General features: G+C 40.6%; 1 protein-coding gene across 5 annotated transcripts in view; it reads left to right on the top strand.

Annotated features, from left to right (window-relative positions):
* The first annotated feature begins 1,355 nt into the window (after positions 1–1,355).
* si:ch211-286b4.4 (zonadhesin) overlaps positions 1,356–24,592 on the top strand; it is a 38,004-nt gene continuing 14,767 nt past the window's right edge. For 3 of the 5 annotated variants that reach the window (XR_009240957.1, XM_058634875.1, XM_058634878.1), the window contains exons 1-46: positions 1,356–1,874; positions 2,089–2,274; positions 2,397–2,468; positions 2,564–2,690; positions 2,786–2,919; positions 3,200–3,397; positions 3,563–3,712; positions 4,135–4,314; positions 5,358–5,474; positions 7,062–7,211; positions 7,334–7,486; positions 7,696–7,911; positions 8,060–8,164; positions 8,703–8,847; positions 8,980–9,191; positions 9,335–9,553; positions 9,693–9,799; positions 10,292–10,445; positions 10,708–10,807; positions 10,991–11,163; positions 11,886–12,122; positions 12,266–12,453; positions 12,819–12,939; positions 13,237–13,387; positions 13,585–13,724; positions 13,865–14,011; positions 14,302–14,430; positions 14,819–14,974; positions 16,057–16,173; positions 16,263–16,424; positions 16,614–16,832; positions 17,161–17,331; positions 17,660–17,791; positions 18,775–18,990; positions 19,371–19,549; positions 20,132–20,234; positions 20,329–20,487; positions 20,642–20,804; positions 21,419–21,522; positions 21,629–21,808; positions 21,903–22,112; positions 22,383–22,562; positions 22,675–22,866; positions 23,256–23,405; positions 23,508–23,605; positions 24,105–24,307. Coding sequence is in view for 4 of the 5 variants with exons in the window: in XM_058634875.1 (XP_058490858.1) it covers positions 1,655–1,874; positions 2,089–2,274; positions 2,397–2,468; positions 2,564–2,690; positions 2,786–2,919; positions 3,200–3,397; positions 3,563–3,712; positions 4,135–4,314; positions 5,358–5,474; positions 7,062–7,211; positions 7,334–7,486; positions 7,696–7,911; positions 8,060–8,164; positions 8,703–8,847; positions 8,980–9,191; positions 9,335–9,553; positions 9,693–9,799; positions 10,292–10,445; positions 10,708–10,807; positions 10,991–11,163; positions 11,886–12,122; positions 12,266–12,453; positions 12,819–12,939; positions 13,237–13,387; positions 13,585–13,724; positions 13,865–14,011; positions 14,302–14,430; positions 14,819–14,974; positions 16,057–16,173; positions 16,263–16,424; positions 16,614–16,832; positions 17,161–17,331; positions 17,660–17,791; positions 18,775–18,990; positions 19,371–19,549; positions 20,132–20,234; positions 20,329–20,487; positions 20,642–20,804; positions 21,419–21,522; positions 21,629–21,808; positions 21,903–22,112; positions 22,383–22,562; positions 22,675–22,866; positions 23,256–23,405; positions 23,508–23,605; positions 24,105–24,307 (7,325 nt within the window). In the remaining variant the exon portion in view is untranslated. The remainder of the gene's footprint in view (positions 1,875–2,088; positions 2,275–2,396; positions 2,469–2,563; positions 2,691–2,785; positions 2,920–3,199; positions 3,398–3,562; positions 3,713–4,134; positions 4,315–5,357; positions 5,475–7,061; positions 7,212–7,333; positions 7,487–7,695; positions 7,912–8,059; positions 8,165–8,702; positions 8,848–8,979; positions 9,192–9,334; positions 9,554–9,692; positions 9,800–10,291; positions 10,446–10,707; positions 10,808–10,990; positions 11,164–11,885; positions 12,123–12,265; positions 12,454–12,818; positions 12,940–13,236; positions 13,388–13,584; positions 13,725–13,864; positions 14,012–14,301; positions 14,431–14,818; positions 14,975–16,056; positions 16,174–16,262; positions 16,425–16,613; positions 16,833–17,160; positions 17,332–17,659; positions 17,792–18,774; positions 18,991–19,370; positions 19,550–20,131; positions 20,235–20,328; positions 20,488–20,641; positions 20,805–21,418; positions 21,523–21,628; positions 21,809–21,902; positions 22,113–22,382; positions 22,563–22,674; positions 22,867–23,255; positions 23,406–23,507; positions 23,606–24,104; positions 24,308–24,592) is intronic. The other 2 variants (XM_058634876.1, XM_058634877.1) reach the window with 2 other exon arrangements.

Below are 24,592 nucleotides of genomic sequence, written 5' to 3' on the forward strand. Positions count from 1 at the left end.
ACAGATACATATAGATGTTTTGGTCTCTATTAATATGAACCACATGAGCAGAGAATGAGCTGGGTGAAGCGATGGCCATTTAATTATTTAATAGAGGAATAAGAAAGACTAGGGGACATAATCATACTTTTCTTATCAGTTTTATTTATTTACTTGTATTACCTGTATGAGTAAATACATCCATTCATACTTATTTTTATAGATGGATAATGATTCCTGTCCCTTATTTTCCATAACAAAAGTGACACAAAGGGAGAAATAAATAACTCCAATGGATTTAAGTTGAGAGAGAATGGGGATGGGGAGTCGAGTTCGACTCAAGTTGCAAATTTGAGGACTTGAGACTTACTGAACTACAAGAATCGACTAAGACTTGAGTAAAACGACTGGAAATGGCTTGATTTATGGAATATTTACAGTATATTTTCTCAAATCCCATTTTTTCACAGCGCCACTTTGTGTCTGGGCAGAGCAATTGCAGCAGTTTCAAGCCAGCAGAATTAGGCCCCTCCATTTTTGTCACAGTGAAGAAGCAAGACTGTATTGCTTCTTCACTTTTCTATGGCTATATAACAACATTGAAGTCAACAGAGCATGTTTGGAGCACAGTTCCAATAATTGTCATTTGCAAATTATTATATGCATTTTAATAATGAGAAATATTTGAATTTAGACATTCCTCTGCAAAATTATAGGATACTGTACAATATCAAACATATTATTATAGATAACATTTTTAAGTAAGTTAAGTTAACAACACAGACAAGTATAATATGAATGACAGAGCCACTGTTTTAATTACTTTACACTGTGACAATAATATAAAATATGATATAATGTTTTTATCATGCTTTCATTTTTGGAAATGTATGCACTCTATAGAATTAACCTTATCAGCCATACAGTTATTAAATCAACCATTAATATACAATTAATAGAGTTGGGTTTGGAAAAATCAGCAATGTTTTTTCAACTACCATTGATGGGCTAACAGTTCGTTTTGCAGGGCTGCAAGCTAAAGTTAATATTTAGGCTAATGTTAGCTCAAGTTTCCATTGACAAGAGTGCTCCATGTACATGACTCTCCAAAATGTATATTTAATTTTAAACTACTTAAACCTAAATCACTAAGTACTTGCACTGGGATTGTCTATCGTTCGCAAACCTGCTCTACACCCTTTTTGCTTTTGCGGCCTTGCGTACAAACCTGGCAACCGAGCGACTCTACTACGTGAACTTTCATTAGTCCATTCAAATCCCGCAAAGAAAGGTAAGACAGGAAGTTAGGTGGTTGCTACTTTAAGCTAACACTAGCTAACGTCTCGCTGTGTCAAAAGCAGATGATAAGTGCGGAAAACGTGTCGGTTTTTTTTGCCAAATATTTTAAACCATGCATGGAAACATGGCTTAATTTAGACCTGTCAGTGTTATTTACATTTTAGGCTCTGTCTGTAGTTTTATTTATTTTAATTTTATAACATGGTCCCCCAGTTGTATGCGACCACGAAGCAGTCTTTACATTGTACGAGTAACAGGGATTTTGTTACAGATATAACTGTAGCAGTTCAAAGTGACTGCCTTTTTAAACATTTCAATTTAATTAATCTTCTATATGCACACAACTTGACTTGTAACTTGCTTGATTCTTGCAAGAATGAGAATTAAGTTAAGACTTCAGACTTGCATATTATGTGTGACTTACGTCATCACTTATGTATTTACTGATTTTATAGGCTATTACTGTTCAGGAGGGGCCGTGTCTCCAATACCCTCAGATGGAGTAACGGGGGACATATGTCCAGTTGGACACTACTGTCCCATGGGCTCAGCTTCTCCTGTACTCTGCCCTGATGGAACTTACTCAAACACAACAGGTACAGAAAAAAATAACCTGAATAATTTAAGGTATCAATGTCTAATATATAAAATGCAGGAAGCTATTTGAGTTTTCTATTTTTGATTGTGTATGCAGGGGAAGAGGCCTGGTGCAGGAAAAAAAATGAGCCTGCATAATAAATGAGATATCAAAATATGTAATATAAAATGCAGGAAGCTATTTATTTTTCCTCTCTTTGATTGTCGATGAAGGGGCGGACGTGTGCAATGACTGTTTCTCAGGAACATACTGTCTGTCAGGAGAAGGTGTCCAGCCCTGTCCAGCAGGTCACTACTGTGTTGGTGGTGGTGTTGAGGGCATCCTACCTTGCCCTCCTGGCACATACAGCTCTCAGATTGGCCTCAGCCAAGTAGAGCAATGCCTCATTTGTCCAGCAGGTGAAAGTGTTGTCACATGTTTGTTAGCAGTGCTCTGGCTCAGAGACACTGGGTCGTTTTAAATGTTTAGATGAGCTGAATCTGATTTTTAAAAGTTTATTTAAACATTTTCATGCTAACAGGGTTCTACTGTGAGGACTGGGGTCTGTTTGAGCCAACTGGACCCTGTCAGGCTGGTTATTACTGCATAGCAGGTAAATGTGTATGATGTAAGCAAAGTTATTTACCATAGATTTGTTTGTATTGCTAAACTGGGTGGATGACTGAACTTCACTTAAAACTTCTCTAGGTGTAAATTTTCAGAACCCTGATGGCAACTTCAGCACTGGGATAGGAGGTGCATGTCCAAAAGGAAGTTACTGTCCTGAGGGAAACACTCTCCCTCTGCCATGTCCACCAGGGACCTACTCCAACAGGTCAGTGGGTGAAAACATTACACCCATACCGCACATAGCTTCACCAATTCACCTTTTACTTTGTTACAATATATTATGTGGGTATATCTTTGCAGTCTTCATTTGACAGACGTCTCTGAGTGTATTCCATGTCCAGCGGGTCACTTCTGTGGTACTGCAGGTCTTACTCATCCATCTGGTCTGTGTGAAGCTCGATACTACTGTTCAGGGGGAGATAAAACAGCTACAGGTACAATTGGCATGGCATGTTCAAATTTGACCAAACTGTTTCAGTTTTCAATGAACCAATTTATTGTTAATACTGTGTATTTCTATAATTAATATTTACTGCATGATTGGGAAGCCTGTAAATAGACAGAAGAGAAACAAATGCTATAAATGCATGGAATCTGAGTTTGTGTGGGTGTTTTTTTAGTGCATGCTTGTTGAATGAATCAGGATTTATCACAGGTTTTATCACATTAAGGGCTAAGCAGTAGTTATCCCACTCCATTTGTTTAATTCTCTAGGCTCAGAAGGGGGTCATTGCCCACCAGCTCATTACTGCCCAGAGGGCAGCTCTAGCCCAGTGCCTTGTCCAGCTGGAACCTACACCAACCTCACTGGACAATTTATGTGTTCCCGCTGTCCTGCTGGATACTACTGTCCAGAGAAGACTGGGAACTTCTTCATGTACCCCTGTCCCCCTGGATTTTACTGCCCTGATGGTACACTTACACACAACACTTTTAGTAATGGTTGTGTGTATTCATACATTTTCTATTGTAATCTCATAGAATATCCTTTTGTTATCCTATGTTCTTGTTGCACTCTGAATTGATAAAACTAACAAGGTACAGGCTAATTGTTTTAAAGTGTAATTGTGCATTCAGGTACAAGGCATGCCACCCAATTTCCTTGCCCTCGTGGATACTACAACCCAGAACGCATGACTCAAAGTCTGGACAGTTGTCTGCCTTGCCCTCCAGGACATTTCTGTGAGAAGGAGAGGCTGACCAAAGTGTCTGGAAAATGCAAGGCTGGTCTGTATTAGTGTCTTTGTTCATTTCTACCACTTGTCCTTTGTGCAAGCTTATTTATCTCTAGGGACCAACAACATTATTTAAGTTTATGTTTAAGCTAATTTCTTCAAACTGAATTTTTAGCAACAAAACTTTCACATTATTTGTTCTATGTGATTTATCATTTTACAAAGATGTAAAAGAGCCCAGTTTTTACTGTCAAACACAAAATGGATAGTTTATACAGATACTGTATAACAGCAGTTGCCTATTTCTTCTATTTTTCTTACTGATGATTGATATCTTTCACTCTGATGTCTTCATGCAATGTTCAGCATCTCGCATGACAGGAGCAAATCATTTTTATGTATCACAGAGACAGACGGACAGTCAACACTCTGTCATCATCGTCTCACAGTGTCACTTGTGTTTTCTCCTCCTAGGTTGGTTCTGTGTGTCAGCAGCATGGAACTCTCAGCCTTTTGATCTGGACAATTACACAAACGCAAACTGTTTATGTCCAGCTACCTCCACTGGGGGGCGCTGCCAGGTTGGCTTTTACTGCCCTCTTGGTAGCTCAGAGCCTCTGCCTTGTCTACCTGGAACCTTCTGTAACATCTCAGGTACTTGAACACGATTGTAGCTTATTCTCTTGTCGGGCAGTCCTGGACAAAATTATAGTGTCACTGTTTTTGCAGTTCTCTTTTTATGAGAGCATTTAAATTATTATACTTTTTTTTTAATGATTAACCACCAGTTACTCACAGTGAGTCTGCAATTTAACATTGACTGACTTTAGAAAGGCAAGGACCAGCTCCATGTATCTCACTAGTGGTCACTGATATTGCAATTGCCTATAATTAAATGGAGGCAATGAAGTTTTGTGACGGAAACTTACAATGTAAAAGTGTTATTAACTGCTGTATGTTAAAGCTAAATTAATATTTACTTTTAATTTAGGTTGGGTTAGGGTTGCTCTTGTCTTTGGTACTGTTCAACCTCAACAATATGCTGTAGTGCTCTGAGGAAATGGCACTGATAATGCCAGTCCCAAGCCTGGGTCGTATCCAGTAGGGTGTCCGGCATAAAAATCAAATCAAATATGCAGATCATCATTTGTTTGTGAAGTAAGGCAAGGCTGCATTTACACTGCAGGTCGTGATGTCTGATATGCTGTCTCTTTCTGATTTTGGAGGACCTGCTAACATGGCATTCGTATCAGGCCATGTTACCCAGCAGAAGCTACATTTGCCTGTGCTTGACATTCATTATAAAACTTTAAAAGACTGCAATATGTTAAGAAATGTTTGAAGTCATAGAGGGCACACTGTTTAATTTTTTTTGCTAGGGTTAAGATTGTAAAATGTAGTTTGTGATGCTATTGTATATAACTATATGGTCTTATTCAGTGACAAATTTGCATTTTACAATACGTTTCATACAAAGATTAGAACATTTTGAAAAACATGTAATATAATTTGGATAGCAATAGTTGGATAGGTTAGGTTTCCTTCTACTCAACAATCGACAATCGAGGGGAGCGATTTGATTCTGTCCCCACTGTGATTACAGTATTCTGCAGCAGGGCATGACAGTATCCAGTTTATTCATTCTGTACATGAAATTTGAAGTATTTAAAATAACAATAACAAATGCTTTTCAAAAGGTTTGGCTCTTCCAATGGGTCCCTGTTCCCCTGGGTTTTACTGTGTGGGAGGAGCCACTAAGGCCAGACCAACAGATGAAGAAACAGGCAACATTTGTCCATCTGGGACATACTGTGGTAAGACCGTCTTTACTGCTCTGTAACAATTTTATTAATAACCTGCCAACACTGTTTTAAAACCCATAATAGCAGTGTAGTACTGTGTAGTGCTTGGTGAAATTAACAGTGCATTGGTTCCACAGATAATATCATGATTGAGTTAAAATGGAAAAATAATCCAATTTGTTCATAAAATTAGTTTTCTGCTACTCAGCATACAAAGAGAGTTGAATCTACTTGTGCTTAATAATATATATATAAGCCTTTATAGAAAAGAGGACAAGGTAACCTTCTTCAAAGCATTTCTCCTCATGGACCAAAGACATGCAAATTAGTTGGACTGAAACTTTGAATTGGCTAAAAGTATGACTCAGGTGGCTCTGACACCCTTAAATTACCCTCAGGTACAATAAGAGTGTGAGTCATCTTGTATCTATTTGTGTTAGCCCACTGATAAACTATTGACCTGTGTAGACCAGGTTGTCTCCACACTTTCTCTCCAGTGCATTCTGCTCAGATTACTGCCTTCGCCCTGTATATTTTTTGCCATTCCTCTGACTCACGCCTTCAATCGCCCACTTATTAGCTTCTCATTCCCTAATGGCTTAGTCACGACTACCACACCCACCTCACCTGTTTCTTTATTGAACAATCCAATCATAGTATATAAAACAGCAAGTCATATGCATACCCACCAAAAACCCTATTAATCATAAAGAGTATATTGCAGTCAATTTCATATAAATTGAATTCTACAGAACTGAAAATCAATGATAATGCAGTAAAATAATAATATAATACATAAAAGAAAAGAAAAAGAAGGAAGAAATTAACAATTTATTTTAAGATGACCAATGGTGTATTCTTTTTTAACAGTATCATAAAAAACAAGTCTGATGAGGATGTTGGTTAGGTGTCTATATAAGTCAGTTAGGGTTGCCAGATTTTAACAAAGGTTTGTGGAAATATATCCTTCTTTTCAAGTGGACTGCAACTGATCCTCTACAGAAAGCATTAAGCTGTGAGGAGGTTGGAGTCAGACCTCCCTGTCATTGCTATACACTTTCTGTCAATGCACAAAGCAATTTCCATAATTATTTTTTTGAAAGTTGCTTAAAAATGCACTAATTGTTGAAAATTGTGTGTAAAGTTGCAACACTGTGGATCTAATGAGAATGCACTTTAAATAAGTTTTCTCATAATATCACAAAGGTCTTGCAAAACGGTTTGAAGGTTGTTGTCAACATCTATGCAGTTTCTGAGGAGTTAAGTAGAGTTGGTGACAAAAGTTGTAACTGATTTATCTGTCGCTGACATACTCCAGCGCTAAATGCCATACTTCCAGCTCTAAATGCATCACGTGATACTTCTAAATTAAATGACCACCTTCCTCTGGATATGTGCAAGTTGTGGTCTTGTTGCCCAGTTACCAGTTTTATTTGAATTGAACCGTCTTGGCTTACCCTGGTCTGTGTCTGTATTTGGATCTACAAGATAGATCCAATAGAGTGCCCAATAACCCTGCATAAACATTGGTATGCAAAGCTAAAGAATGAACAGATGACTAACTGAGTGACAGCATTCTCTGACAATTATTCTCTACAGACGAGGGCTCAGCAGAACCAGAGTTGTGTCCAGCTGGTACTTTCTCACCAGTGCCAGGTCAAACCAGTGAGGCTGGCTGTCAGCCATGTATTGCTGGCTTCTACTGTGAAGGAGCAGGTCTGCGGGCTCCAACTGGACCCTGCAGCCAAGGTCAGCCCACTCATGATACTTGAAAAAGGTTTAAAGTTGCTATTTTCTGCAAAGTTATTATTTTATGACTTCAACCTCCCTCCATCCTTTTAAACTCTTTTGTGTGTCTGGTCACTTGATAGGCTACTGGTGTCCTCCTGGTCAGGCTACTGCCACAGCTCTGCCCTGTCCTGCTGGCCACTTCTGCCCTCAGGCCAGTGCAGCTCCAAAGCCCTGCCCACCAGGAACTTACCAGGATAGAGAGAAACAGGAAGCCTGCACTGTCTGTGAGGCAGGTAGGAGTCTTCCTCACACTTCTCTAATTTTTCGGTCTGCTTCAATTTTTGATTTAGTGAACAGGCAAGCCTGCAATTTCTTTGTTTTTATGAAGTTTATAACTGGTTCACTGCTGTTCCATTTATTATAATTTTCAAGTGTGTTTAAGCAATTTTCCATCGCTGTCTGTAGAGCTTTCCCTACTGATTTCAATTTCACCCCTTTCAAGGTTACTACTGTGATTTGAGGCTGGGTCTAGCCAATGCCTCTTTGCTGAGGCCATGCCCTACAGGGCACTACTGCCCTGCAGGTACTGCTCTGCCTGACCAACACCCCTGCCCTATAGGCACCTTCAACCCAAGACGGCGCACACACAGCCCAGCAGGCTGCATGCCCTGTGCTGCTGGACAGTATTGTCCTTCTGTGGGACTGTCTGAGCCTGCAGGTGAGAAAGATGAACCTCAGCCTTTAATCCTTTAAAGCATTGTCAACAAGTCATGTGGCGTTTATAGACTTAGTCAGCATTGTATGAACTCTTTTGATAATGGTACGAGTGTATCAGATTTGATCAGATCATGTCTTTCTATTCATAGGACCATGCAATGCTGGTCATTGGTGCAGAGAGAGAGCATCTTCTCCCAGCCCACTGGATGGAAACTCAGGTTCACTGTGTCCGCCTGGTCAATACTGTCCCTCAGGTTACTGGCTTGTTCCATTTTAATAAACAGTCCATTTCTAGCCACTGCTTAAATGCAGTGGTACATCTGATACCTGACATTTATCAAATTGCAGTGGCAGTGCAGCTTTTTTAAAATGGCTAATATTGTCAAATTTATGCTGCAAGAGGGCCTTTACATTCCACTTCTGAAATGGGCTAAAATGTTTTATTCATGCTAACTACCCTTTGTTGACACAGAAAGTTCTGACAAGATAAGTCTTGTAACTTTTCATACACTTAAATGAACTTGTTCTCCTTTACTCAGGGCAGTGACCCATGCTTTATTAATGCTGCTCTAGGGTGCACTCTGTCCTGACTTGCTCTGTACAGCATGCAGCCTTTTGCACAGTGTTGTCACAATTAAGCTGCACTCAAAGTCCGCTTACAGTGCTTAAATCCTTGTCACAGTGTATGAAACCCAATTAGTGCAATATCCTTGTCACCAGTTTACAGTTTTCTGCACACTCCTTTGTGTACTAGAGTTGAAATATGAGTTGATATTTGTTTCATCTTTCCAGGCACCACTGCTCCCTTGGCTTGCCCTCAAGGAACCTGGTCAAACAGCTCAGGTGTGCACCGCCAGGAGGACTGCACGCCCTGTCCGGGGGGATTTTACTGTGACTCTGCTGCACTCACTAAACCTAGAGGACCCTGCTCTGAGGGGTACACCAGACCCTGGTTTAACTCTAACTTGTTGAAATACACCTGAGCGTTCAAACCCAGGCATCATTGTGCACAAAAGATTTACTTTATATTTGTTTTATTGTTTTCATGCTTTTATTTTATCCTACGCAGCTATTACTGTGTAGAGGGAGCTGTTACATCCACCCCCACTGACGGAATTACTGGGGGACCTTGTCCCGAGGGTTACTTCTGCCCAGAGGGAACTGTTAATGCTGTGCCCTGTAATCCAGGGACTTATGCTGCTGTTACACATGCCACTCGGTGTGAACCCTGTGAGGCGGGCTGGTATTGTGTGTCTGGCACTCTGTACCTGTGTCCTGCAGGTGTGTGGTTTCTATTTTGTATGTTCTCAGTAGTGTTTGAAATATAAATTCACAGTAGTATGCAAATTTTACGCAACTGTCAAGTGAATTTGCACAAAAACAGTCATTTTTTGATATCCTTTTGTATAATTTGTGATATGTAGGATTCTACTGCCCAGAAGGAACTGGGTTTGACTTGAGAGCCTGTCCAGAGGGAACCTACGGTCCGGATCCAGGCTCCTGGTCTGTCTCTCAGTGCAGGCAGTGTGACGGTGGCCATTACTGCTCTTCCAGAAATGGCACCGCTGTCACTGGACCATGTCAGGAAGGATATTACTGCCCACATGGAAACACCTCTCCACGACCTGTCTCACAGGCTGCAGGTAAACGCACGTGCCATATTTGCTGGACATGCACTCTGTGTTAACAAATTCTGGAAGTGCAGTGTTGTCTGATGCAATCACATTAGTGCTCCTATTTTGAATAGTTGAGAAATGGTAGCCATGTCCTCTCTCTCACCAGGAATTGGAGGACCATGTCCTGTCGGTCATTACTGCCCTAAGGCCACCATCCATCCTCTGCCCTGTCCACATGGAACATTCTCTAACCTTACCAAATTAATCTCCCAGGTTGCTCTGACTCACTACCCCATTCACATCATTTCCTTGACAATGATCAAGTGGTACATTTACACAAGACATTACACAAGGATAGAATCTGAATAAAATCATTTACTTTTGTTTAGTCAGTTTAAAGATGGTATTAATGTGAACAGAAGCAGAATAAAGTAACTTTTCATGGTATATAATGTTATACATTATATACATACAAGATAATATTTGTGATATTTTCAGATTTTCACAATTTCTATTATTATTGCTTAATATTGAAAATGTTAATGTCAGCATCACATGGCGGTAGCAAGTAGTATGAGGGAAGAATCCCCACATAAAATAACTTGCCTTACCTTTCTTTTCAGCTAATCAATATTTAATATAAAAAATAAATAAAAATCAATGTTACAATGTGCCACACCATCTTTTTCATTTTGTAATAGGCCCTCTGCTTTTATCTTCACCTAATCTCCTCTCTCACTTTGTTTGTCTCATTTCCTTTCTCAGGAGAATTGCCAACCATGTCTCCCTGGTTACTACTGCAATACCATGGGGCTCTCGGCACCATCAGGAGAATGCTTAGAGGGTTTCTTTTGTTTGGGAGGTGCAGATCGTCCTGACCCTCCTCTGAGAGACAGCCATGGAGGACCGTGCCCAAAAGGTTGTCAGATCCTCACAGTTTAGACATCTGTCTTTCTTCAAAAAAATGAAGATACTACACAAAGACAAAAAATAGAAAACAGGAACAAGTCTAAAATTAACATTAATCCAGAGCCAAACAAACAAAACACTCTTTAAAGTTAATAGGGCTTAACATAAGCAGCTGGTCTGTGGACATTAAAAATGGAACTCTGTCCACTGTGGTGCCTGTGTGGTTGCTTGAATGTGCCTCTCTTTCTTGACTATTGTCTTAACACAACCAGGTTATTACTGTTCTGAAGGCTCAGTGACTCCTCAGCTGTGCCCCCAGGGAACCATCAGTAAAGAGGACGGCCGAGCCAGCTGCAGTGCCTGTCCCCAGGGGTAAACTCACTTACTGGCTGCACTGGCGTCTCTCTGTACCATAAAAATGTATATATTAACATGATGGATTACACAGTAACTTTATATATGTATACTGCACATGTTGTGGATATTTATGCAAGACTCAAGTAGCTGCCACCAGCTAAAATAACAAAATAAGTATTTTCAATTTTGTCTGGACAGTTTTTATTGCCCTGGCAGTGGTAATGGCTCCTCATCAGAGAGTGATGAATGTCCAGCGGGTCATTACTGCCCGTCTGGGACCTGGTCCAAACACCAGTACCCGTGTCCGCCTGGATCCATCAACCCTCACACTAGGATGACAACTCACCAGGACTGCCTGCCCTGCCCTCCAGGTCACACACCATTTACTGCTATTGAATTTGAGTTACCTAAGTAGAAAGTTACATTTAACTTTTAAATGTAAACAAAGGTCATTTGAACTCAAACTGTTGTCAAATGAATTCACACAGTGCTGATTTAGCACATGACTCAGTTCCTCAGTATAGCTGAGACATAGCTAGCTGCATTCACATGCGGCACACAGGCAGTGATTCATTTTGTCAGGATAGATGGATGCAACAGCAGCATTGCGCTAGTCCCATGAGATGGCTGCAAACAGGTTGGAGTATTACTGAAAACACAAAGTTCCCATGAAAAGTTTCAGAAGTGAATTCTTCTGTTCAAAATACCCAGTAGTTTGATGGGATAAATGCTTCTCGACGCTGCTTGTCCTTGTTCTGCTGGTGCATACAGACAAATGTTGCCTCAGTCGGTTCTGATAGTGTGTTTTCAGATGTAGGACACGGCACATAAATCATTTAACATTGTTTCTGTTCATGAAAATAAACAGAAGCAGAATAATAACATTAACAACAAAGCAAGTGCTGCTTTTTGCTATTGGCTGAGATGGCTGAGATTGGCTGAGATTAAAAACTTAAAAATAAACTTAGCAGATAAATACCAGGACCCAATTGGAAGTCAAATAATATACAGTGTTTGTAAAACGGTAACTATTTGTAAAAGTAATTTTACATGTCGCCCCATTTCACCCATTTCTCCTCTCCGCTAAAAGCAGGCTTCTTCTGTGCGTCCCCTGGGAAGGGAGTCGTATCAGGCCAGTGTAGTGCTGGCTATTACTGCATCTCTGGGGCCAGGTTGTCCACACCCGAGGATGGAGGGATAACTGGCGACAGATGTCCTGAAGGTCATTACTGTCCCCAGGGCTGCTCTGTACCGCTGCCCTGTCCCATAGGGTATTACAGCAACAATACCAGGAATGTTCATGTCTCCAGCTGCCTACCTTGTCCTCCTGGTTGGTACACATACAGCACTTGTTTACATTACTATATGTTCCTCTTATCAGTCACAGGGTTTCTAATTCCATTACACAACTTATAGAGTGTAAAACCTCTCCCATAATATCCATGACTGATGGAATATGGTTCATTTTTGTAGGCTTCCTGTGTGTCACCAGAGGGCTCTCTTCCCCTTCTCATATCTGCCACGCTGGTTCTTACTGTCCAGGAAGAAATGACAGCAGTCGGCCGGCCTCTTTACCCTGCTCACCTGGAAACATGTGCCCACCTGGAACAGATAGGCAGGTTCCCTGCTTACCAGGAACCTACCAGGATTTACCAGGACAGGTGAGATGGATAACAATATTACTGTATGTCCTGCAGTTTTAAACTGTTCAGACAAAATTAAACTGAAAAATATCAACTTATTAAAATGTAGTTCTCAAATAGCACTGTTGACTAAATATAAATGATCTTTAGAAGACAAAAGCTGTTTCAAGGAGCATTCAATGGGAACTCTGGGCTCTCTTACCAAATAAGTAATATTCCAGCAGGTTTTTCTAATTTAACATCTGTTCACCCTGTTAACAGTTTACAGTGCCACCTTTATCAACACAAGCCTGTCTATCTGGATCGGTGGACATGATCTGTCATCTTAATTTCATGTTTGTACTGTCTATAAGAATTTATATGTGTAATTTATCCCTCTACAGGCAGAGTGTGTTAAATGCCCAGCAGGGTTTTACTGTCCCGGTTTAGTGAATGATGACACTGGGGATGTGTCAGGGACTCAGACTCCCACGCTGTGTCCTAAGGGACACTATTGCCCAGCAGGTAGGATACAGTAACAGTAGTGCAACTATGACAGGTGTGTAGTGTTATCAGATACTGGCGATGCTACATAGTCAGTAAGATTGTTTGTTAAAGTAACAACAAATCATGAGTTTTAACTGCATGCAAAACATTATTGAATATTCCTCTTGTTTCAAGTGGATCCAACAGTAAATGGCTTTCTCGTTTTGCAAATGGTCATTATGGAGCTGATTCAAGATAGGCATTCTTTTCCTGCTCTGTGGTGTTCTGTGTTTAGTCCACAGCCATCTGTAGATATTATATGCTATTAATCCACAGGAACGCAGTCTGGTGTTATATTTCCATGCCCAGCTGGTGCCTTCAGCAGGCAGATGGGGTTGTCCAATAAGTCGGGTTGTGAGCTCTGTTCTCCAGGGAGGTACTGCAGTTCTCCCGGACTGGCTTCTCCAACTGGGGTCTGCTCCCCTGGGTAAATATGTGCAAAATGAATGCGTACTTCATGTTTACAGACTGTGAAAGACATGACATCCTGTTTGTTTGTTTTTGTTCTATATAATTACACCTCCCTTATGCCTTGTCTCGCCCTCCGCCATTCTCATCTTTCACTATCTACATTCCACTTTCCTCTCCCAACTGTGTCTGTGCACATCGCTTCTCTACCCCTAGTTACATCTGTGTCCATGGTTCTGTTTCTGCCCAGCCAGTAGAGGGCACAACAGGAGGCCGTTGCTCTGCTGGGTTCTACTGCCCCCAGGGCACCAGCTACATGGTTCCCTGCCCTGCAGGCACTTTCAGCTCTGTGCAAGGTGACATTGTATAATTAATGATGTTAGTTGAAATTATTGATGGTGCTCAGTGTATGTTTTTCTGTAATGTGAGATGTCAAAAATTGAGATATGTATATGTTTTCCTTTTTTGAGTAAGATTTGTGGTCTTGGTTTATCAGGGGCTGTTTCCATAGAAGCCTGTCAGCCCTGTTTGTCTGGTCATTACTGTGCCAAAGTTGGCCTTTCCTCCCCATGTGGGCTTTGCAACCCTGGCTTTTATTGCACAGAGGGATCCATGACCGCCACACCCAGGGGTAATATCACAGGTAAAGGTCCTAATCCATGTGGTGCTAACAAATGCATGGCATCATACACATATTCTTACCATTGAAAGTGTATTTGTAGTATAAAAACCTGGAGCATTGCACTTGTGTTTTCATTTAATATTTCCATAGCCTTTGGCACCATATTGATGGAGAGATTGTCAGAACATTTACCAGTCGCCACTGCTTCCTGCTTGGCTTTTCATTCCTGGATTATACAAAATGGCTCTGGCCTTTTATTTCACTTGCTAACCTAATTAGTAATGACATCAAATAAAGGTCTACTGTTTCAGTTTCAGGAGATCTCACAGCTTCAGCTCCACTTCCTGCCAATTCAGTCCTGGGTCAGTTCCATGGTGATGTGTGTCCTGCGGGCCACTATTGTCCTAGAGGGAGTGCAAAGCCAAGCCCCTGTCCTCCAGGTGGGAAACAAAACAAATCCTTAAAATGTTTCTGTCAGCATGTAGGAGCGTGGGTTATGTTGAACAGGAATATAAATATAAGTATAATATATACCCTGTCATTTTCCTGAAAGACTGTTTGTCTGACCCCTCAGTTTTTATTACATTGCCTCGAACAGTTGTGTACTGTGTCATAAACCCTCCCCAAATATTATGGGAGGTTGTAAAAGCTAATTGAAATCCAATAAAACTATCATAATGGTAAGCCAGCCACAAGTTAATTAAAATAGACATATTTGTTATGCACACATGACACTTTCAAGCTATGCAATTTCCTTCTCTGTCTTTCTCAAATAAAAAATAGGAGCAGTTATTTTTACTCGCATGATAATTTGTCTTCCCCATACAGGTACTTTCTTGGGGAAATCTGCAGCTGAGTCAGAAGCGGACTGCGAGGCTTGTTACCCTGGTTCTTTCTGCCCCTCGTGGGCCCAGATTTCTGCTGAACTCCTCTGCCCCCCTGGGTGGTTCTGTCCACCACGATCAGTGTCTGGACGTCAGCCAGGTACGGTACACATCATCATGGGTTAGCTCACGTTCAGCCACTGCGGTCTCATCACTTCATCATATTTCTTTCCTTTTCTCTACAGTGTGTGATCACATGCTGTGTAGTAAGCATTATTGTATTGGCTGCAATGTGCTCACCTATTTAAGGCTGGTGCAGAGCAACAGTCTTTACTTGCTGAACATATGGTGTGTAAATGGTTGCACAGTAGTGCTTACGCTTCCACATTTTGCATGTATTTTCTTGTGAGTGGACAAAATACTGTAAAAACTGCACTCTGAAGGAAAGTAAAAAAAAAAGAAAAATACAGATGCACTATCATTAGCAATGTCAGCATGCTGTCACTATTTGTTGGCCTATAGAAACCAAACTTGAAAGAATTTTCTCATTATTTAATAGGTTTTTAAATTGCTCTTTTAACTTTAGAACTATTCCCATAATACATAAAGAAACACCCTAATCTATAAATTATATTAGGCATATTTGATTATTTTGCAGGTTAACTACTGGTATATAAGCTTTTTAGACCTTCCTGTGCTGCTGCATTGTGGCTGTCACTGCTATCCTATAAAAATTATGTAGCTGGTGTCATGACTTGTAGTGAAAATGTTGGTGTGAGCATGAAGCAGAACACATCCATTACGTAATGAAGCTAGCTACACCACTGAGGTAATTCATTCTTTAGATTATTTCAAAGGCATCCTCGTCCCCTTTTGACTTTTATTGAGAAGACATTTAGCTAATTTGAGCATGAAATGGCCCAGAACCTATTAATAGTCTCCCACTCATTGCTGTCAGAGGCAGGGTATCTGCTGCTGAGCCTGCCTTCTCTTCTCCTTTTCTCCCACAGGATTTTTGGATAGCACAACTTTTGCTCTCTCTCTGTTATTCATTGCTTTGTTTCCATCACCTGGCATTTGGCATGCTGTAGTCACCCAGCTATGTTTTTCTTTCCATGAACAAAGGCCACCTTGGTGAAACCTTGTGTTTTATTTGTATTTTTGTACATTGCTCTTGTTTTCAATGGAAACAAGGGCAGATGAGTCTGACTCTGAGCTCTTGCTTATCTGATGACGTCACAGGATATCAGTGCCCACCTGGCTATGCATGTCCATATGGTAGTGCTATCCCATCCATCTGTAGCCCTGGTACATTTCAAGCTTCACCTGGACAGTCAACTTGTAACATCTGCCCACCAGGTAATTGGAAATACACTTATATACTCAAATGTATCCATTAAAGTTGGAAATGAAAGGTGATGTTAAATGAGACGTACCACCCTGCCCAGGTTTCTACTGTATGGAAGGTTCAACTGAGCCTTTGCCCTGTCCTGTGGGCCATTTCAGTTCATCAGCTGGCAGGAAGTCCCCCAGTGACTGCTATCCCTGCCCCCCTGGCTCCTTCTGTAACAGCAGTGCTCTGACTGAGCCTTCTGGGCTTTGCCAACCAGGTCTGATAGTCTATTATCCTCTTGGGAATTAATGTCAGTAAATTAAGCTACAGAATAAAAAATAGTGTGTTTAACCAGTGTATTTCTGCACTGTTGTCAGTTTCCTCCTGATTTGCATGGTTAGTTTACCCTATACTGTAGATTTGACTGTATTCTCAGTGTCATGTCTCATTGCATTCTCTACCACAGGACACTTTTGCTCCCTAGGGTCCACTGAGTCTTCTCCTGTTTCCCAGCCTCATGGAGATGTTTGTCCAATGGGACACTTCTGCCCTCAGGGTAGCGGGTCACCAAAACCCTGTCCTATTGGCAGCTTTCTCCCAGTGCCAGGATCTCTCTTCCTATCTCACTGCCGCCCTTGCCCCCCAGGAAAATATTGCCTCAGGCCTGGAGCCTTGCAGCCCACAGGTGGGAGATTTCATCAGGTTTCCCCTTCATCAAGGACAATCACACTTGTAACTCCTGAATGAGCAAATTGTTGTATGAAATCCACATCATTTTATATTTCAGCTTTAAAACTCAACTTAGGACCAGGAATTATACATTCCGTCAGTTTAGCTTGCTTCCAGACCTCTTAAATATAAACATGTCTGATTAATTTTATTTTTCGGGGTTTCAATTTAGAGATAGTATAGCAAAACTAAATGGCAATTTAGTTTGGTTAACAAGCTATAATCATACATAATGAGGCACATAATAAATGCTTGCACCCTTACATAATGCTTTCCTTTGTTAGGTCTGTGTTTTGCAGGCTTCTTCTGCTCTGGAGGTGCAGATAGTCCCTCACCTCGAGCCAACTCCTCCCTGTTCGGCTGTCTTCATGAAATACTGAGGGCTTTCACCATGAAGACAGACACTGCCGCCTGGGCGCACAATCTGTCATTCTTCAATAATTCTAGTAATTTTGGTGAAACATGAATTTCTTTGGTTTGCAATTACATAATGAATGCCTTTGGAAGGACAATACATCAGTTTCTTTAAGCATATTCATCCAGTGAACAGAATGCCATGAGTCCTGATGAATGTCCCACAAAACAGCTTTATTTTGACCTTCTCCTAAATTATTAGCGATTAATTATTATTATAATTAATAGCTGCCTTACAGTTTTACATTGTACAGATAGTTGTTCCTTTGACTCTCAAATCTTAAAAGATTGGTTTCTCTTTGATTTCCTGTCTGCAAGACAAAGACATTAACTTAGACATCTCTAATTCTTTTATCTGCCATGTTGTAGGACATGCTGGGTGGATTGAAGTGGAAACGGTGCCACAGGCAGATTCAGACCATACTGTGGCTCGCTCACTGCCATGTGTTAAGAGTGCACAGTATGCATGTTCCACTTACAGGGGAGATATATGCCCTAAGGGTGGGTAAATCCTCTCAGTAACCCCTCAAGCATACATTTATCTTATCTTCTCAGTCCTGACATGGTTCTACTTTCTCCTGTAACAGCTGTGATGTGTGACTTATGTCATCTCTTTGGTGTGTTTAGTGTTTGTATATTTCACTGATCTAACCATTTGGGCTTTGTCAGTTACACTGCACAAGGAAATAAACTTAATAATACAGTCTCAGACTTCATCTGATAAAATGTAATTGTTTAATGATAACAGAAAATAAAAAAAACAATTTAAACACTAACCAGTTATTTAAAAAGTTGTATGTCTATACTGCGGGGCAGATATATACATTTCTCTATTTCTCTATAACAATAATGTATAAACAAAAGGACATCAAACAAACTTTAGGATAAATAAACAAAGTTTGTAATAACAAAATAAAAAAAACACATTAATTCAGTCAATGCTGATGATTAATCTATCACAAATATAAGACTGAGTAATTGGCCCAACCAGTCAATTTGAATATTGTGCTGTGGAAATGTAAATAAAATAGCATAATCAGACCAGCAAGGCACAGATTAAACTTTTTATAACAGTGTAAATAATGCCCCTTTTAGATAAGAAATATGGTAAGTCAAATCTAAACACATGCCGAATAGGGAAGTAAAATTTCAGTGTTTGAGAAAATCCTTGGTCTCTAAAGGGAGTGTGAATTACTCTAATCCTTCTGATTAGTCTTCTGGTCTAGCAGAAGTAGATTTATCTGTGATCCTTTTTCAGATAAAAATTTTCTAAACAGTGCAATTGGTGCCCCCTGACAGATAATAAATCTTGTGAAACTGATTTAAATACAAGAAAAAAGATTGTGAGAGTAAAAAAAAATAAGTGTGTAAGAAAATCCTCTGTCTCTAAATGGTGTGTGTGATTTGCTCTAATCCTCTGGATTAGTTTTTCAATCTATCAGAATTTGATTTATTTATGATCCTTTTTGTGGCTATTTTTCCAGGTTTCTTTTGTCCGCTGGGCTCTGCCTTTCCTCAGCTCTGTGAGGCTGGCTCTTATTGTAACCAGACCGGTCTGGATGCCCCAGTCGGGCCCTGTGTTGCAGGATATTACTGCCCCAAAGGCTCTGTAGGCCCCCATGACACCCCTTGCCCTACTGGACACTACTGCCCACTTGGGGCACCTCTTCCTGTTCCCTGCCCTCTTGGAACATTTAAAGGTGAGATACTGATTTATGTGGCAGCAATTGTTTGATTGATTTATAATTGAGTAATTCATTAGAGATTTCACAAAATTCTGTTATACACAAATACATGAACCCTTTTTGTTGCACACACACCATCAGGTTTTCCTGCTAATATCCTCACATGAGCTGGTGTCTATCATTGTCATTTAGTGATGTGGAAGAACATGAATTTGTCTCCCTTGAGCACTTTTGAATAATTTCAGTCAAATGCTTCCATTAACCTGACCTATAATTTGATGTGTGATTAGTTTTTTCTTTGTTTTTTTTTCCCTGTACACATTAATGTATACATAAGACCACAAACAATTCAGAAGATGTTTATTATGCAGTTATCGTTGTGTGCTACCCATCAGGTTCTCTTGGTGGTTCTACAGTAGAAGCTTGCCAAGTGTGTCTTCCAGGTCACTACTGTCACCAGAGCGGTAAAGCTGAGCCAAGTGGGCAGTGTGCAGAAGGCTATTACTGTCCTGAGGGACAGAGCTCTGCAAAACCACAGCATCACATGTGCTCAGAGGGACATTACTGTGAGAAGGTCAGCACATTAGACTCTAAGCTATTGTCATTGTTGCTAAATATTATATAATGTCTCTATACGAGTCCTCCTCCTCATATGTCTGTTTTATTCTGTAATGATGCTTTTGAGAGTATGTTACACTTACTTGAGTGGTGTTTCCTCCTGTTGTTTTTCTTTTTCAAATCTGTTTATTCACGTTTTAGTGGACATACACTAGTGATGCACATATCTTAATCAGTCTGAGACCCCCTTAACCCTCTTTGTGCAGCTGTTCTTCTTCTTGTGCTGACTTACATTAACCAGACATCCCTAACAGTTAATGCCTAACCTTAAGAGTTCCTCAGAGATGAGGTTCTGCTTCATTGTACTAGGTTTTGTCCCCAAGAGGAATACTGGTCCTGACAAACTCAGAGAAAGTCCTAAAAAAGGCAGCTGACACACACACACACACACTCTTGCATGCAGTTTCCTTGTGTTTTCCTTGACTGACTTTTTCAGAGCTATGTCAGTCTCTCACTGTCATTATTGCAGCATGAATATTCAGGATGATTCATGTTATTTCATGATACAAGGTCGAATGAACTTTAATGGTTGCTTCAGGGTAGTGTCAGGCAGACAGCCTGCCTTCCGGGCAGCTACCAGCTCAGACAAGGTCAGAGCAAGTGTGAGGCATGTCCGCCTGGTTTCTACTGTCACCATCAAGGTAAAGTTGACCTGTGGACAATTTTTATGGATGCATCAGGGAACATAAATGTATATACATTTAAAAAATATATATATATTTTTTTGAACATCAGGAATGACTCATCCAGCTCTCTGTGAGAGAGGATTTTATTGTCCGAGTGGATCAGCAAATCAGCATCCCTGTCCAGCAGGGACTTATGGAAACGCGTCAGGACTGCTTGAAGGATGGCAATGCTCAACATGTGACCCTGGGATGTACTGTAAAGGAACCGGTATGATGCACTCACTCACTTGACCCCTATCATTTGCTTGTTGTGTATGTCTCACTGGGTTATTGATCTGGCAGACTGCTGCAGTAAATTTCAGACACAAGCAGAAACAAATTATTATTATTAAAAACCTTACTTGAATGATACCTGTTTAAAGGGAGGACTTTCCCCAGTGGGCTGTGTGCCGCAGGCTTTATTTGTGTTGGAAGAGCCTCTGAAGCTGCACCATCAGATAATCTTACTGGATACCCGTGCCCTCCTGGGTTCTACTGCTCTGTTGGAACCTCTGTGCCCAAACCATGCCCAAAAGGAACATTCAGGTGCATGTCCTGCATTAAATTTATATGTGTTTATCAGGAACATTACACTTTACTGATACTGGATAGTACCAGTTCTTTTCCATGAGATTTTGGAAGATTCCATTCGCAATGGTCTATAACTTCTACAGATTTGTCAGCTGCATGTTATTGTTTCCCATCTCTGCTTCTACTACACCATGGAGCTCACATTTGTCCTCATTGTGATGTTTAATGTGAACATGACCTGACTTGTATGATGCTGTACACTGCATTAATGAATAAGCAGTTTCACATTTGTGCATTGCAATGAATGTTAATATTAATAAGAGTTAAATAAATATACCATATTATAGCACATTTGTAAACCTAGTTCTCTAGGTAATTAGTGCTAATATTTGAAATGTTAATAAGTAATCAACAAACATTCAAGCAGATAAATATCCCTGTGTAATTTAATGCACAGTAATAAAACATGACATCAAAATGACTCAGGTTAACTGTTAATGGTGGTCAGGTTGATAAGGTAGTTGGTATAGAGTCCTCTGTATAATTTAATAGAGAAAATTACAATGTGAATTACATGGCATCACTTGACCTTTTACTGTGATTTGCACTTATTAAAATGCATTTGACAGCGAGCAGAGTGGGCTTGTAGATGAGGCACAGTGTCGTCGCTGCAGTGCTGGCTCCTACTGTTCAGAGACTGGCCTTTCTGCAGTGTCTGGACCCTGCCTTTCAGGTAAGAAATAAGTGAATTCTGTCATGTGTGTGTTAGTGTGATGTATTATCTCACTTTATATGACAGAGGAGCTTTGCCAGCATTTTGTTGAAGTGTTTCTCTCCAGGTTTCTACTGTTTAGAGGGATCCCACTCTCCCAGTCCAGTGCCGAGTGAGTCTGGAAGTGTTTGTCCTGCAGGCCATTATTGTGAAGAGGGCAGCAGTGTTCCTACACCCTGCCCTGCTGGGTCTTACCAAAATGAAACTGGTGGAAAAGGCAAAGATGACTGCAAACAATGCCCCCTTGGTACACAAGACAATATACTGTGACTTGACAAAAAATGTACACAACTCCCTCCAGCTTTCTAAGGGTGTCCTTGATGTTTGAATATCTTTACCAGGCTGGTTCCAGAATTTATTAGGTCAGAAAGAGTGCAATCTCTGTCCACCTGGCTTTGACTGTACCAGCCCCACCAAGGAGAGGGCCAATGGTGTCTCCATCCCTCTGCTCTGCCCAGCTGGTTACATCTGTCCAGGGGAAAATCCAGGCCATCAGTCGATTCCCTGCCCCAAAGGCACCTACAGTCCTAACCGGGGTCTCTCCACCATTGGTAAACACCCAGAAACTTTAAGAAAATGGGGACAAATGGTAATGTCTCACTCAGTTGGCATGCTAAAACATTTAATTTAAAGACTGCTGAGGATCAGTCGAAAAGAACTTTGTGAGATAATCAAACATCTCATATATAAACAGCTTAATTTATCTTAGAACACTGACACAGTGAACACCCATCTCTAGCAGGTTGATTGATTACACCTGGAAATAATCTTGTTTTTCCTTTTAGTGTTAAAGTTAAAGCTGTTGGTCTGTGTGTGTGCAGGTGAGTGTCTAGTGTGTCCAGCTGGTCAGTTCTGTGGGTCTGAAGGTTTGGTTGAGCCCTCTGGGCCATGTGCTGCTGGCTTTCTCTGTCTGATGGGATCCACGGTGTCGAACCCTACTGACAACATAACTGGATCTCTCTGTCCACCTGGGATTTTCTGCAAAGAGGGGCAAAAAGCGGGTAGAAGGAATAAGAAAAAAAAAGAAAAGTCTTTTGGATGTTAAGATTAATGTTTTGGCCTGTGAATGTTGAATTTGATTGATAATATACTATCTTCCATGTTACGCTCTAGGTGATTGCTGGGCAGGATTTTACTGTGGCTGGGGCTCTAGTAGAGCTGATCAGGCTCTTTGTCCAGCAGGTTTCTTCTGCCCAAGTAGAACACCAGCCCCTGTTCCTTGTCCTGCAGGAACATTTAGCTCAGCAGAAGGGAAGACACACCAGGACAACTGCACCACCTGCACCCCAGGATATTACTGTCAAGGTATGAAGCATAGATTAGCCTGGAGTACTTTTCAACCTTTAATAATCTAATGTTATCTGGGAATCAATACATCGGGGCTCACATTTTTTTAAATAATTATTAACATGTTATTAAAATGTATAATTTATTTTTAATAAAAAGCTCCGGTAGATTGCAGACAAAGATTATTTAATAACAGTTTTACACCCAATCCACAAAAGTGCTCCTGGAAGGTTTTATTAATAGCAGCTAGTGAAAGTGACACCTCACTGACCATCAAAGTGACAACTGATTTTACTGTTATACAGAGTACATTTTTGTAAATGATGCCACTGAAATGAGAAGTCAAAGATGATATTGTCTGTTGCATCATACATCACTCATGTTTAATAATTATTTGTGTTGCTCAGATGAAGGTACAGTACGGCCTGCCCTTTGTCCTCGGGGATACTACTGTCCTCCAGGACTGACTCTAGGACTGGAGTTTCCATGCCCACCTGGCACATTGCAGAGTCAGCTCGGCGCCTCCGGTCCTGATGCCTGTCTGGCTTGCCCTGCCGGTACAGGAGGGAGAAGTGTTTATTCTACATCATCATTAACTATACCTATACTATATCTTATTAAACGTGATCCTAGCTTTAATGTTTTGCTGTTTCCTGCAGGCATGTTCTGCTCTCAGTCTGGACTGTCCCAGCCCACAGGACTCTGTGAAGCTGGATACTACTGTCCTGCTGGTTCAAGCAGCCCAAACTCAACTGAGGTGCTGGTCTTTATTGCCCTAAGGCATTGATATTGGTCATTGTTATTTCTTTCTAAAAACAAACAAACATAATAACAAAATTAAAAACTAATGAGAATGGTCAATTAAAAATTACTTCTACTTTATTATTGCCACTAAAGTTCTACTGGAGCATAAAAAAACATTACACTCCATTTTCTCTAAAGGTGTTTTTCCTCAATTCTCATTAAATGAATGTCAGCTTAACATTATTATAATGCAGAATCAATAAGAATATCACCACATTGCTAAGCAGAGTTATACTCCACATTACACTGAAGCCTGAATGTGATTGAGGCTCAAGGGTGTGCATCCAATTTTACACTTAGTGTGTAATAAACACCTTTTTCACCTAGAGAGCTCAGGGTTTTACTAGACTATAAGATTCTACTGGTTTACAGTAATTTCCTTTCTAAGATGAGTACAATAGTCTTTATTTTAAGTGCCTCAATGATGTTGTGTCTTTTTTGCTTTTTCTCAGGGGAATTCTACCGGGAGTCATCTTTGTCCTTCTGGTCATTACTGCCCCTCTGGCACAGGTTATCCACTCCCCTGCCCCACAGGCTCACTTTCCATTTCTCTAGGACTGAGTGAAGTTGGTGAATGCCCACCTTGCCCTCCTGGACTGTTTTGTGACAAACCTGCAATAACCGACTTCTCAGATGCTCTCCCATGTCATGCTGGGTAAACTCCTCTTATGCTTTTTTTGTTTCAAATTAACCCTCTCCAAATATGGATGTCCACACAGTTCTGTTTTTTGCATCGTGCATTTGATTTATATTATTCACTAGCTAAATGGAGTGTTCAAGAAAATCTATTTTCAGGCAGTATGTGTGAAATTTCAAAATTAGGATTGCAGATGCATTATATATGAGTTTCAGGATGAAAGAGGGCAGGTATCAACAAGATAAGATTTAAACTCAGAACATGTTGCTGGGTGTTGCATTTGATTGCAAATGTGCTCTGCAA

This window comes from Solea solea, chromosome 7 (assembly GCF_958295425.1).
Source record: "Solea solea chromosome 7, fSolSol10.1, whole genome shotgun sequence".
In the NCBI taxonomy this organism is placed as follows: domain Eukaryota; kingdom Metazoa; phylum Chordata; class Actinopteri; order Pleuronectiformes; family Soleidae; genus Solea; species Solea solea.